The following is a 13,363-nucleotide window of genomic DNA, read 5'->3' as shown; positions in this document are numbered from 1 at the left end:
GGCAACTCAACCGTTTTAACTGCAAATAGGCAGGTGAATTTTTAGTTTTGTTCCAATTCGTGGATTACCCATTACCAGTGCCCTTTTTGTTGTAGATCTGTCGAACGTGAATTTTTTAGAGGTATATTCGGAATGTCATAGGGTGAATGTACCTATCACTCTTTCAAAGTCAACGAGGGCAACGAAAAGGAACCCCTTTTTTCCCCATTAAGACCTTGATTGGCCACCTTCCAGTGGCCTTTGATATAGTGCAATTTACTAGCTTAAGCTCTTACAGCATTTTTCCATTCCTATGTTTCTGTTTTTTATTATTGTTAATCTGTCCAACTGCTCGTAGAGGTAGAAATTTGATGTAGTTTGATACCATGTGAGTTACGATATGCTTTGTATCCATTATATTTAGTGGTCGTTTGACCAAATTCCTTCTTTCAATAAATTAATCTTTTTAGTAAGGTTTTGGCAAATGAAAAAGCTAGTGTCACGAGCGGGATTCGAACCCACGCCCTTCGGCTCAAGTGCCGCTGCTCTAATCGTGACTTCAATCCAATCGGACACCAACTCCCCATCTCAACCTACCTTTCGAATTTTCCCTCCTTTTTGCCATTTTTGTAAACAGGATTCCATTCTCGGGGATAAATGAAATGGCCACGGAGAGCTTCAGTGAAGATATACTTCGTTTTACGTATTAAATCCATTAGACTTCGTGGTCCGATTGACCAAATAACTTTTTTCAATTAATTAATTTTTATAGTTTTTAATTGGTTGAGATAAAAAAGGCAGTCTCACGAGCGGGATAGTTTTATTTCAACCAATACCTTACATAAAGATTAATTAATTGAAAGAAGTTATTTGGTCAATCGGTCCACGAAATATAACGGATTTAGTAAAGTGTACAGGTGAAGTTTAAAGTATTGTAAATTCAAAATGATTATTTTGTTTCATGTAAGTAAAACTCATTCATAATGGCTTTTAAAAGAAATTTTTCCAGGAATGATTGATGTTGATTTATTAAGATATAGACTAATGATGTACATAGTAAGAGTTCTTGTTCAAGAATATAAGGAACAATTTAATTTTTTTAAATAAATTTCCAGTACATTTTTCATCTCGATTTATTTTTAATACTACCTTACGACCAGGCGATAAGCTATGGAATATAATAAATAACGTATGCTTACTGAAAATTTGATTTTTAATTTTTTACAAACCATCCCCTGCGGTTAATGAAAATTAAAGGTGAAACAGAGTCGTTTTCTCCACATTTCCCAATACGGTTAACCAGACGCAGGCTTCAAAGGATCCGCCAAACTCTACGAAGACGGAGAAGGACGATCCAATTATCTCTCATACACAACGGAATCGTTCTCCGTGAACAAAGGGAAAAAAACTAATTCGGTATGTAAAAACAAAGAAAAAAAAATCCCGTCCTGTTTTATTCTTTTATCGCGGAGTTGAATTTATTGATTGAAAAAAGAAAAGCATCATCGGCGATTTCGTTTACTCGATCTCAAAATCTAATCGCGTTTTCTTTTCATTTCCGTTTTTGGATAATTCATAATCGAACGCTTTTATTGACGAACTGTTTTCATCTCGGATTGAAAAGAATCTTATCGAATTTGCGCAAGAGAAGAATCATTGCGTAGTGGCGTGAGTGCTCGTAAGTATTTTTTCACTAATGCGTTAATATCTCTTATGCAATATCCTTATCGGCCTGAGATAGCGAAACCCGTTGGAACCAGATTAATCGCGCCGCTTTGTTCAATTTCAGGTGGCACGCGACTGGAACAAAACCCAATTTGAAATATTTTATAATAATACGTAATTTTTGACAATCCGATTATTATCGATACTGTACGAGATTTGGAGTTCCGTGTGGGCTACATATTTTTTGAAATAGTGAAACTATTTAGACTAATTGTCGGTGTCCTTTTTTCTTAATACTGAATTTAGCCTGAGGGACAAAAAAGTGGCCACCCTCGTATTTTTAGTAAATACTTGCAATCGCTATAATCTTTATTTTTCACTGTGTATTTTTTTTGTATTCTATACGGCAGAATAAAATGTTGCCAGTGTCTTCATACTTTTTACTATCAGAATATATTTTATTGTAAAGATTTATCCACATGTTGAACACATGGGGCATCTTTGCTTGCCATGAGTGAGCCTTGTGTGCCCTATTCGCTAACGAATTAGCATGGCTTCTTCATCTTTCCAGGATATTTAGGTTTTAAAATAAAATTTAATGGTGTGACTTAACATCCAAATGTTCAAAACATCTACTTACGCGTGTATAAAATATAATATTTCCACTGCTTCATCATAATGTTCCAACTGTTCTCGCTATATTATAAAAAATAAGGAAATAATCTAATGTAAAATTTAAGCATGCTTGTAAATACATTTATATTTTTTATACATAAGACATGATTTTACTAATTGATCAGGAAACGTAATGGTTGAAATTTTGAGAAACCCTTGTTAGGAACAAGTAAGAGATGAAAACACAGAAACTTACAAACCACTTTTTTTTTAATGAGGGTTTGCAACAGCAGAGGTCATATCAACCCTCAGGTTGGCGTGTGTTTTGAAAAAAAAAAAAAAACATTTGTAAGTATGTCGGGTTCGAATGCAGGGCCGCTGGATTCGATCCTGGGACCTTTATCTTACAATGATGAGCGCCGTGTCAACGTCTAAACCGTTGCGGCCACCGACGCCCCCTAAATTTTTTAATGTTTACTGGATATTTTTAAAGAAAAATATAAGACATAGCCCAATAAAAAATTAAATAAAAATTAAACTCTTGACTTAATTAAAATTAATTAAGGTTTTTAGTTGAGATAAAAAAGTCAATGGCACGAGCGGGATTCGAACACACGATCTTCGGCTTGATATGCCCCTGCTCTACCACTTGAGCTATCGTGGCAATTTCGTTTGTCGTCGAGAATCCAATCCGATTACACGACGTTTGAAAAATGGCAACAAGGAGGGAAAATTCGAAAGGTGCGGTTGAGATGGGAAGTTGGTGTTCCGAGTGGATCGAGGTCACGATAGTAGAGTAGCGGCGTATCAAGCCGAAGATCGTGGGTTCGAATCCCGCTCGTGCTATTGACTTTTTTATCTCAACTAAAAACCTTAATTAATTGTAATATATTAATTGGTCAAGCAGACCACGAAATTAGTGAATTCTTTACTTAATTATTAAAATTAAAATTAATTTTACCAAAACGACTTTATATCCTCTTTGACAACTCGTCCCAAAGGTGTTCGATAATGTTTAAGGCTGGTCTATATGCCGGTCGCTCCGAACATTGAATGAAGCCCGTTCCACTTAGCCATCAACGATCCTAGCTGTGTGGAGACTTGCATTTAAATTGGAATTGTCATTTTCCTTTTAAATTATTCTTCCATGATCGTTGGTATTATTCAGCGCAAAAACAGATAGGTTTTAGAAAAACAGTTTCTTTATCGTGCCAACGTTTCGATCCTTATTGAGATCATCTTCAGAGCCTGGGATTTACAAACATTCTTTTTAACAAATACATGTAGGATAAATGTAAACAATGTTTGTAACTCCCAGGCTTTGAAGATGATCTCAATGAAGATCGAAACGTTAGCACGATAAAGAAACTGTTTTTCTAAAACCTACGTCACACCAGACCGCATCTCACGATCTCCGAATAATCATCGACTAACGGTCACTAATCACCACACATTTTTACTTGAATGTATAGCTACGGCAGCCAAAAACAGACTTCTGGTTCCAAATTCCTGTCATGGTTCATAACAAAAAAGTTACGTGCTTTAAAATTCTAGTGTCTCATTAATTCTAGATTTATGTTAGAATGTAGTGTTTGCATTTTGATTAATTCTTCATTAGTTATTACATGTTTAAAATTAAAATTCTAATTCAATTTGCGCAGAACAAAGTTTGGTCGACTCACCGTTGACCTCCCACCAAAATTTGACTCCCGGATTTCACGATTTGACAGCAGACACGGATTTCAACTCTACAGAAATGAACGCCGTGAAACTCCTTGACAACTTGTACCCGGTTGGAACGGTGTGAGAGGACGAAGTGAAATGAGAAGTTTATGTTTAAGGGTGAACTTAAGTTATGTTCAATAATAGACTTCGACTGAAAGTTAAAAAGTAGTACAGAAATCAATTTAAAATATTTTATACTTTAACGCTTTAATTTACTCCCCGTTCCCGTTTCAATAATATTTTATCCTTGATAAAAACGGATCGTAGAAAATTCAATTTTCGCAAACATGAAAATTCACGGGCTGATCGTCCTGTTTTAAGGAGGACCGTTTTTTACCCGGTTTACGCCCCTATATCAAAATTGTGAGTATTTTATCTTTGAGTGTTTTATTCGGAATGACATGTCTCCGGGTAAATTTTGACCCAACATCCTCAAAAGAAGCTGTTAATTTATGAGTTATTTTAGAATAAAAACGCTTTCCTCTGTGTTAAATTTAACATAATTCTTTGAGAGGAAAAAATGTCGTCTGTATCAAAGGGGCTTCGAAGTCCAATCAAATAGATACCCTTTTCTGCAAGGGATACTTTGAACTCTTGCCGTTTTTTATTAGAACTGAGCTGCATTGAAGCATTTCTATGTTCACTTGTTTAAAATGTTCTTTGTTTTCCTTTGACAGTTTCTCTTTCGCTCAAGAACACTCATTGGCAATTTAAACAACTCCTCTACTTTTTGTACCTAATACATAGTCCTAGAAATTATAAAATTTAAATAATGATTTTTTTTCAACATTATTGTTTTAGTTTGTAGAATGGAGGTGTGAGAAAACTCCAAAAAACAACGCTGAGAATCGAACCCACGACCTGGTGACAAATTTAAGGGCAATCCACTCATTATTTAGTCATATTTTTAAATGAAACTTAAAATTGCATACCCTTTCATTTTTATCATAGTTTAGTGATATCTATTAAATCGGAAAATGTGTGCACTGGAACATTAAAAAATTGCTTAGTAAATGCCTTTGTGGCATTTCAATTCAATTTTTCCAATCCTTTTATAGCCGTCGCGAATGACACATCCCTATTAATGTCGTGTTAATTATGTCTGTAAGGTCGCAAAGCAGTTTAGCTTTATTACCTTAAATGGTATGGTATGGTAAAAAAGGATACTAGGAAGAGGGGTTTGCGCTCCTCAGGCACTGCAGCCTTCTGGCTTATTGTACCTTCCTAGTTCCTTAGTTCAGTGCAATAGACTCAATCCTTCTCCTTAGAAGTATCAGGTAATTGACTGTAGCTGCTGCAGTTTGATTCCCTAAGTTTTTTTCCATACGTTAGATTAAATCTCTATTGAGCTGTTGCTTCGCATTCGAAGATGATATGGGTGGCAGTTTCCTCCTCCTCATTACATAATCTGCAAATGGGATCATCGCTGCATATACCCATGTTGTGTAGATGTTTTCACAGATACCAGTGACCGGTTAGTAGTCCTACTACTCCTCTGATTTGGCCCTCTCCAATTGCAGCATTGCTTTTGCCAGTCTTGGTATGGGTTGTTTCACCATAAGTTGCTAATGTTAAAGCACTGCTAGAGTTTATCCACTTTTCCTTTTGTTTTGTTAGGATCCATTCTGTGATGGAGGATTCTATATTTGTTTTTGTTATCCCAGGTTCAGGGCTTATGTATGGTATTGCAGATCCTCCTCTGAGCTTAAATGGTAGGATCAATTGTTAAATTTCTATAATCGAAAGTACAGTTGGCATGGGAGCTGGATGAAGCTGAAAACCGAACTAACTTTAAACTTAGGTAAATTCCCTAGTTTTCCAGTCTGATAGCATTTGAACACTGCGCGTAGAAATAAAAAGGCTAGGAGCATATTCCAGCAAGATAAACATTTCCATGGCAGTCAGGCGGACGTAAGGCCTCATGCAAGATAATGACAAAAAGCGTGTGGAATTGTATGAAATCCCTGGCAGAAATCACTAATGACCTCATCCTGGCATGGGTCAATATGAATCCTCTAGGCCCGAACCCTATTATAGCCTAACGCAAAAAGTATACATCCAAAAATGGAACAAAAATAGAGGTCATAACTTGGTGGAACAGTACCCCAAGCATGAAGCATGTGGAAGAGATTCATACGGGCCATACGCAAAACTTACAAAGGAATTGGATGATAACCGCAGCAGTACCAGGATTCTGGTAGGACTCCTGACAGTGTACTGCCGCCTAAGATGGCACATGCACCGGATAAGAGTACAGACAGAAGAAACACTTTGCAGATATTGCCAGGAAGAAGAGAAGAACGTGGGACACGTTTTGTGTATTTGAGGTCTATGTAGGTGTAGATTCTTGCAATTACAAGAGAACAACGTGCAAGCAGTTCCTACTAAAGATCCGCTGGGAACGCTATCGAGATTGATTAGTAATCTGAAGCTGGCCAGTTAGTAATAGAGAAACATATACTTTTTATATTTAGAATATCTACTCAGGTCGAGGCACAGGAGGCCTGGTCGTCACCTCTTCTTTTAACAGCTTCGTACCTGTTAGGAATGATTCATTAGCACTGATGTCATATACTTTTGGACACAAGACACCTTAGCTTACAAATTTAAACTGTGGCATCATTTGTGAAAAGTCATAATCCTTAGTACTACAAACACCCAAATAATTTTGTAGCTGGTGATGACTGTTGGATGAAAGTATACTTAATAAAACTGGGTATGAATAGCATATTTATATTACACGTCATAGAAGCAATTGGCAGTCAAAATGACATCTTTAATGCTAAACAGACCCAAATTATTTTATAACTGTTAAGAAATATACATTAGCACTGACATCTTAGCTTTACAATGTTGATTGGTGGCATCAGTTGTAAAAAGATCATCTCCCATAGTTCTAAAAAGACGCATTTAATTCTTAGCTGTTTATGACTAGTGACAATATGGTCGCAATAAAACTATCTTCTAATACCATAAGTAAGTAACAGTTAATGGAAGCCATTGCCAGTTAACATAATATCATGCTTAGTGCTAATGAGATCCCAATCGTTTTATAGCCGTTACGAATAACTAATGTTATCTCAATAATGTCTGTACGGACGGACATAAGACACCTTAGCTATACAACCGAAATTGGTGGCATCAGTTTTTGTCATTTTATCTTTAGTCATGAAAAGACCCCAATAATTATACTTGGTGATGACTGTTGGATGAGAAACTAGACGTAGTAAAACTGTCCCTATGAATATCATATTTAATTTAAACGAAATTGAAGCCCTTGGTTCTTAAAATTTATCTTTGGTGTTAACAAGACCCAAATCGTTTTATAGCTGTTAGGAATGACTCATTAGCACTGATGTCATGTTCATTCGGGCACACGACATCACTTGTTAAAAGTCATCATGGTTACTGCTAAAAAATCCAAATAATTCTTTAGCTGGTGATGACTTTTGAATTATACATCTGCATCTACACGTAATAGAAACTATGAGAAGTCATATCTTTGGTTAAGGTGTCATCTTTAGTGCTAATGAGACCAAATCTTAGACACACTTAGACACTCATTCAGCTGGTGACATCAGTTGTTAAAATGTATAATCTTCAACTTTCAAAACTTCCTAAATATTCATGTGAGATTAGAGATGCAAAGCTGGCGTAGTAAAACTGTCATCATAATGCTATTATAATCCAGCACTGGCATCTTATTCTGATACGTATACATTTGTAAACAACAGCATGTTACAAATGATAAATGGTGGAGTATGTTGTTCAATCTTTATAAAAGGATAGTTCCTACTTACAGTTAGTTGTTTTCCGTCACTAATTTAAAATAATTTTTTTGCAGTATTTATTAGGATACTATTTAGTTTTGTTGTAATTCACGTTGTTCTCTCGTTCAAAACTGAACGGCATTCAAAAAACCAGCTTCTCATTGGAACGTCACGTTGGCGGGTTCATTTTTACAATTCATATCGAGAAAAGTGGTTGTAAATTTCTTCAACCTGATGATGAGCTATAAGCTTAAAATCCGGTCGTTGAAAATAACTGAGTAGGAACTATCTTTTTATAAAGATGACAGCATAACTGGTTTCGGATACTACCGTAAACATAAATCTTAGAAAAGGCCACGACAACCGTCCAATATTAGTTCTTCTGGATTGGACTGAGATCCAAACCCGAGGACATCTCCATCAAATTTAATGACCAATCTCTGAGTCTAATTACAAGTTCAATTCTTTAGTTGTGATTAAAAGTGGACACTTACAAAATCTTATCCAGAATCCGCGGATAACGTAAGAACTAGGTAATGTTTAGTGACCGTTAATTAATGATTATTCGGAGATCGTGAGATATGGCCTGGTGTGACGTTGGTTTTAGAAAAACATTTTCTTTATCGTGCCAACGTTTCGATCTTTATTGAGATCATCTTCATGGCCTGGGATTTACAAACATTTTTACATTTTACAAATACATATAGGATGTGGAAAAAGTGAATTTATGCGATGCTAGAAATTTTAGATTCAATCAAAGTATTTGTACTCACTCAAAGTGTTTGTTTTCCGTGTAGATGAGTCATTCTTGCTTCTCTCGACACAACACACAAAAATGACTCATCTACACGGAAAACAGACACTTGGAGTGAGTACAAATACTTTGATTGAATCTAAAATTTCTAGCATTGTATAGATTCTTTTTTTTTAATTTAAACAATGTTTATAAATTCCAGGCCCTGAAGATGACCTCAATAAAGATCGAAACGTTGGCACGATAAAGAAAATGTTTTTCTAAAACCTACGTCACACCAGAGCGCATCTCACGATTTCTAAATAAATATCGATTAACGGTCACTAATCACCACAAAAAAATTTAAAAAATATTTTTTGCCTTGTATAAATTCACTTTTTTCCATATCCTACGTGTATTTGTTAAATTTCAACAATATTTGGAAATCCCAGGCCCTGAAGATGATCTCAACAAAGATCGAACGTTTTGCATGATAAAGAAAATGTTTTTCTAAAACCTACGTCACACCAGACCGCATCTCACGATCTCCAAATAACCAGTAAGAACTCGGTTTTCTCTTTAAGAACTTAAGGGAAATATGGATTAAATACGACATTTTAGATTTATAAGCGAAATAACAAGCAGAAATCAGATGTCAAATTGTCATCTTTAACGTTAAAAAGACCTCCCCCCCAAAAAAAAATTGTTAATGTCATAACGCAAATTTCTGTACGGATGGCAGTGCTTTCAAGATTTAAGATATGACACCTCATAATTGAACGATGGCATCAGTTTAATAAAATTATAATATGTAATATAATAATTCACTACTTGCGTGGTCCGCTTGACCAATTAATACATGACAATTAATTAAGGTTTTTAGTTGAGATGAAAAAAAGTTAATGACACGAGAGGGATTCGAACCCACGACCTTCGGCTAGATACGCCGCTGCTCTACCACCTGATCTATCGTGTCCTCGATCCACTCGGACATCATTTCCTTATCTCAACTCCACCTTATGAGTTTTCCCTCCTTTTGCCATTTTTCAAATGTCGTGTAATCGGTTTGGATTCCGACGACAATTGAAATGGCGACGGAGAGCCTTAGTGAAGTATACATCATTTTTAAATCATTAATTCACTACTTTCGTGGTCCGCTTGGCCAATAAATACATGACAATTAATTAAGGTTTTTAGTTCAGATGAAAAAAAGCCCGCCGTTGCTCTACCACCTGAGCTATCGTGACCTCGATCCACTCGGACATCAACTCCCCATCTCAACCCCACCTTTTGAGTTTTCCCTCCTTTTGCCATTTTTCATCTCAACTAAAAACCTTAATTAATTGTCATATAATAATAATATTTAAGCTTTAGTGGAAAAATCACCCGTGGAATGCCATATAACCTGTAGGGGCTATCAGCTCTAACAGTATCATGTTATTATGATTATGGACAAGACATCATATTTTTTACGTAATAGAAGGCGTAATAGATAGATAGATAGATATTGAGAGAGAGAGAGAGAGAGAGAGAGAGAGAGAGAGAGAGAGAGAGAGAGAGAGTAGAGAGAGAGGGTGAGTGAGAAAGACAGGCAAAAAGAAAGACAGACAGAGGCAAAGAAAGGGTGAAGGTGATAATATTTAATAAGAAAAATAAATTTTTATTCAAATACAAAATACTGTCGACTCAAGATAAAAATTCATTGTTTCTAACGAATAAAGACATATTAAGAATAACAACATTCAGACGTCCTCAATGTTGTCTTTCAGATAGTACTAAATGATCTGGGACTGTACAAGGGACAAATGATACACTTAAATTATTAATTATTCTGCGGCTGTTTCGTCGGCTAAAGTTTAGACAGAAAGTCCCCAGCTGTTGTAATTTCATAAAATGGATTCATTTAGTCCTGAGTTAATAAGAGCACGTTGGTATTACGGTGATTTGTGTCCTTTTTGCAGTTTAATCAACCCTTATAATGAAAATTTTATACTGTTTTCCTTATATTAATGTGGAAAACAAATGTCATCGTAACATCCTAGAGCCGTAGCTGATCGCCTCTGTACCGAATGAAATTGCCCATTATATTTACTTATATACTTAGAGTACTCAGAGTAACCAGTACCAAGAGATAACATAAAATGTTTACAGTTGGTTTGTTGTGTGTTTTTTGAATGGTAACATAATTTTTTTAGAAACGTCCATGTAAAATCAAATGTATTCATGGCATCCTGAAACCCAACTATTATGAATCACAACCAAACGATAAAACTGGTGTAATGGAAAACATGTCTTTGTTTGATGCTTTGTTTTATTTTGCGTGTCACTATATTTACAAAATGACACTACACTACTGTACTTGTCAACACAAGATGTCAAAATTAACTCCCGCCACTTCTGAAGAATTTTGCTCTTTTCTTAAATTTTTGTTTGTACCTTATACCATAGAGTAGATTCACATAGTAAAAGCGAATGTACCCATTGCATACAACAATTACGTATTTTGATAAATTGATAGAGCACTGATTTCATGGAAATATTGCGAGAAATGACTTCAGTGGCACTTTGTTTTATTTTCTATTTTGACAAAATGTCAAAAGTGACTTCAGTGTCATCTCAAGAGGAGTACATTTTGTTTCCTGTATCACTACATGAACAAAATGATGACACTGTCGTCATAAAAGGAAGGTCCAAAGTGATACCAATGACATCTCATGAGCTTTTATCTTTGTTTGACTTTCTGTGTCACTACATGAACAAAATGATTACACTGTCGTCATAAAAGGAAAGTCAAAAGTGATACCAATGACTTCTGATGAGCTTTTATCTTTGTTTCACTTTCTGTGTCATTATATGAACAAAATGATGATAATGTTGTCATAAAAGAAAAATCAAAAGTGACACCAATGACATCTCATGAGCTTTTATCTTTGTTTCACTTTCTGTGTCACTACATGAACAAAATGATGTTACTATTGTCATAAAAGACAGGTTAAAAGTGACGCTAACGACATCTCACGAGCTTTTATCTTTATTTCACTTTCTGCGTCACTGCATGGAAAAAATGGTAAGATACTGATTTCATAAAAAATGTGTGAAAAGTGACTCCAGTGATATCTGACAAGTACTTTCCTCTTTCTTTGATTTACTTTGTTCTATTTTTTAGTATTGTAGCAGTTTTATATGAACAAAATGATAGGATGCTGATGTCATAGAAAAGATGACAAAAGTATCTCCAGTGACATCTCATGAGTTTAGAAATGATAAAGTTAGGATGAATGTGGGTTCTACTCACAGATTTGTTGTTTACAACTCTCTCAGTTTCAAGCTTTAAACGCTCATCAGTTGAAGGAGTTACCAACAAGACTCTCGACGATGAATTGTAAGAGTGGACCCGCCGATGCTACACAGTTTCAACAAGGGAGAGAACTATATTTTTTGAGAAATTTTTAATAACAAAATTTAGAATTAAGCATGGAGATAAATGCATAAATCATTTGAAATCCGGAGACTTTTAAACAACAAATCTTAGAACCATCATTTACCAAAGTATCTCATGAGTATTACTTTTTCTTGTATGACATCTAAAATAGATTATTTTTGTTTTATTTTTCAGTATAACACGAAAAAAATGATAAGACACTGATGTCATCAAAAAAGGTAAAATGACTGCTCACCAGGTTTACTGTTCATATTCTTCATCACTATTTGTACAAAATGATAAGAGACTGATGTCATTAAAAAGTTTACCAAAATCCCTCCTGTGACACCTAACGAGTTTTAAAATTGATTGTATTTTATACAGTGTTCAATTTTAACATGTAAATATAATACAAAACTCTCTATGACACCCAACTCGTACAATTCTGTAAAAATGGCTACCAGAATAAAATGATCGTCAATGATATCATCTAAAAATGCCAAAATTGACGCAGTGACATCTGATAACATTTTTACTCTGCTTTTTGTGAGTAGAACAACCGTTAAAATCCAGTTCGTTACTCTTTCTTTGATGCTTTGCTTTAATATTTGTATTTTAACATTAGGTATAGGTAAAATAATGCTACGAAACTAATGCGATTGAAAAAGTAAATCACAACAGTGGTAAATGTCCAGTTTTAATACAATGTGTATTTTATACAATTTTCTATTCTATTCAATGTTAAACTTTCACACCTATATAAATGTACTAACAAACGTGAAAACGTCCGTAGAACAGTGTAGCATCACTTGAATCAATCAGTATTGATGTCAATTCCATGTTAAACATTTACATCTGTATAAATGTACTATCAAACGTAAAAAGTGCGTAGAATAGTTTAGCATCACTTGACACTTGATCAGTATTGATGTCATTGATGTATATTCAATGTTAAACTTTTACATCTGTATAAATGTACTATCAAATGTAAAAAGTCCGTAGAATAGTGTAGCATCACTTGAATCAATTAGTATTGATGTCATTGATGTCAATTCCATGTTAAACATTTACATCTGTATAAATGTACTATCAAACGTAAAAAGTGCGTAGAATAGTTTTGCATCACTTGACACTTGATCAGTATTGATGTCATTGATGTCTATTCAATGTTAAACTTTTACATCTGTATAAATGTACTATCAAATGTGAAAAGTCCGTAGAATAGTGTTACATCACTTGAATCAATTAGTATTGATGTCAATTCAATGTTAAATATTTACATCTGTATAAATGTACTATCAAACGTCAAAACGTCCGTAGAATAGCGTAGCATCACTTGAATCAATCAGTATTGATGTCTATTCAATGTTGAACTTTACAACTATATAAATGTACTATCAAACGTCAAAACGTCCGTAGAATAGTGTAGCATCATTCGAATCAATCAGTATTGAT

General features: G+C 34.8%; 1 protein-coding gene across 5 annotated transcripts in view; it reads left to right on the top strand.

Moving 5' to 3' along the window:
* Positions 1-13,363, top strand: part of LOC106667923 (PQ-loop repeat-containing protein 1) — a 311,097-nt gene that overhangs the window by 57,527 nt on the left and 240,207 nt on the right. For 2 of the 5 annotated variants that reach the window (XM_024226613.1, XM_014396206.2), the window contains one exon: positions 12,104-13,115. The exons of 1 other annotated variant lie outside the window; for it this stretch is intronic. In XM_024226613.1, coding sequence (XP_024082381.1) covers positions 12,104-12,122 — 19 coding nt within the window. In that variant the 3' untranslated portion in view covers positions 12,123-13,115. Of the gene's footprint in view, positions 1-3,920; positions 4,130-12,103; positions 13,116-13,363 lie in introns of those variants that run through there. 2 more of the 5 variants (XM_014396210.2, XM_014396208.2) reach the window with 2 other exon arrangements.

This window comes from Cimex lectularius, unplaced genomic scaffold (assembly GCF_000648675.2).
Source record: "Cimex lectularius strain Harlan isolate CLEC.00 unplaced genomic scaffold, Clec_2.1 scaffold120, whole genome shotgun sequence".
NCBI lineage: Eukaryota > Metazoa > Arthropoda > Insecta > Hemiptera > Cimicidae > Cimex > Cimex lectularius.
This window is presented reverse-complemented; position numbering and strand designations above follow the sequence as displayed.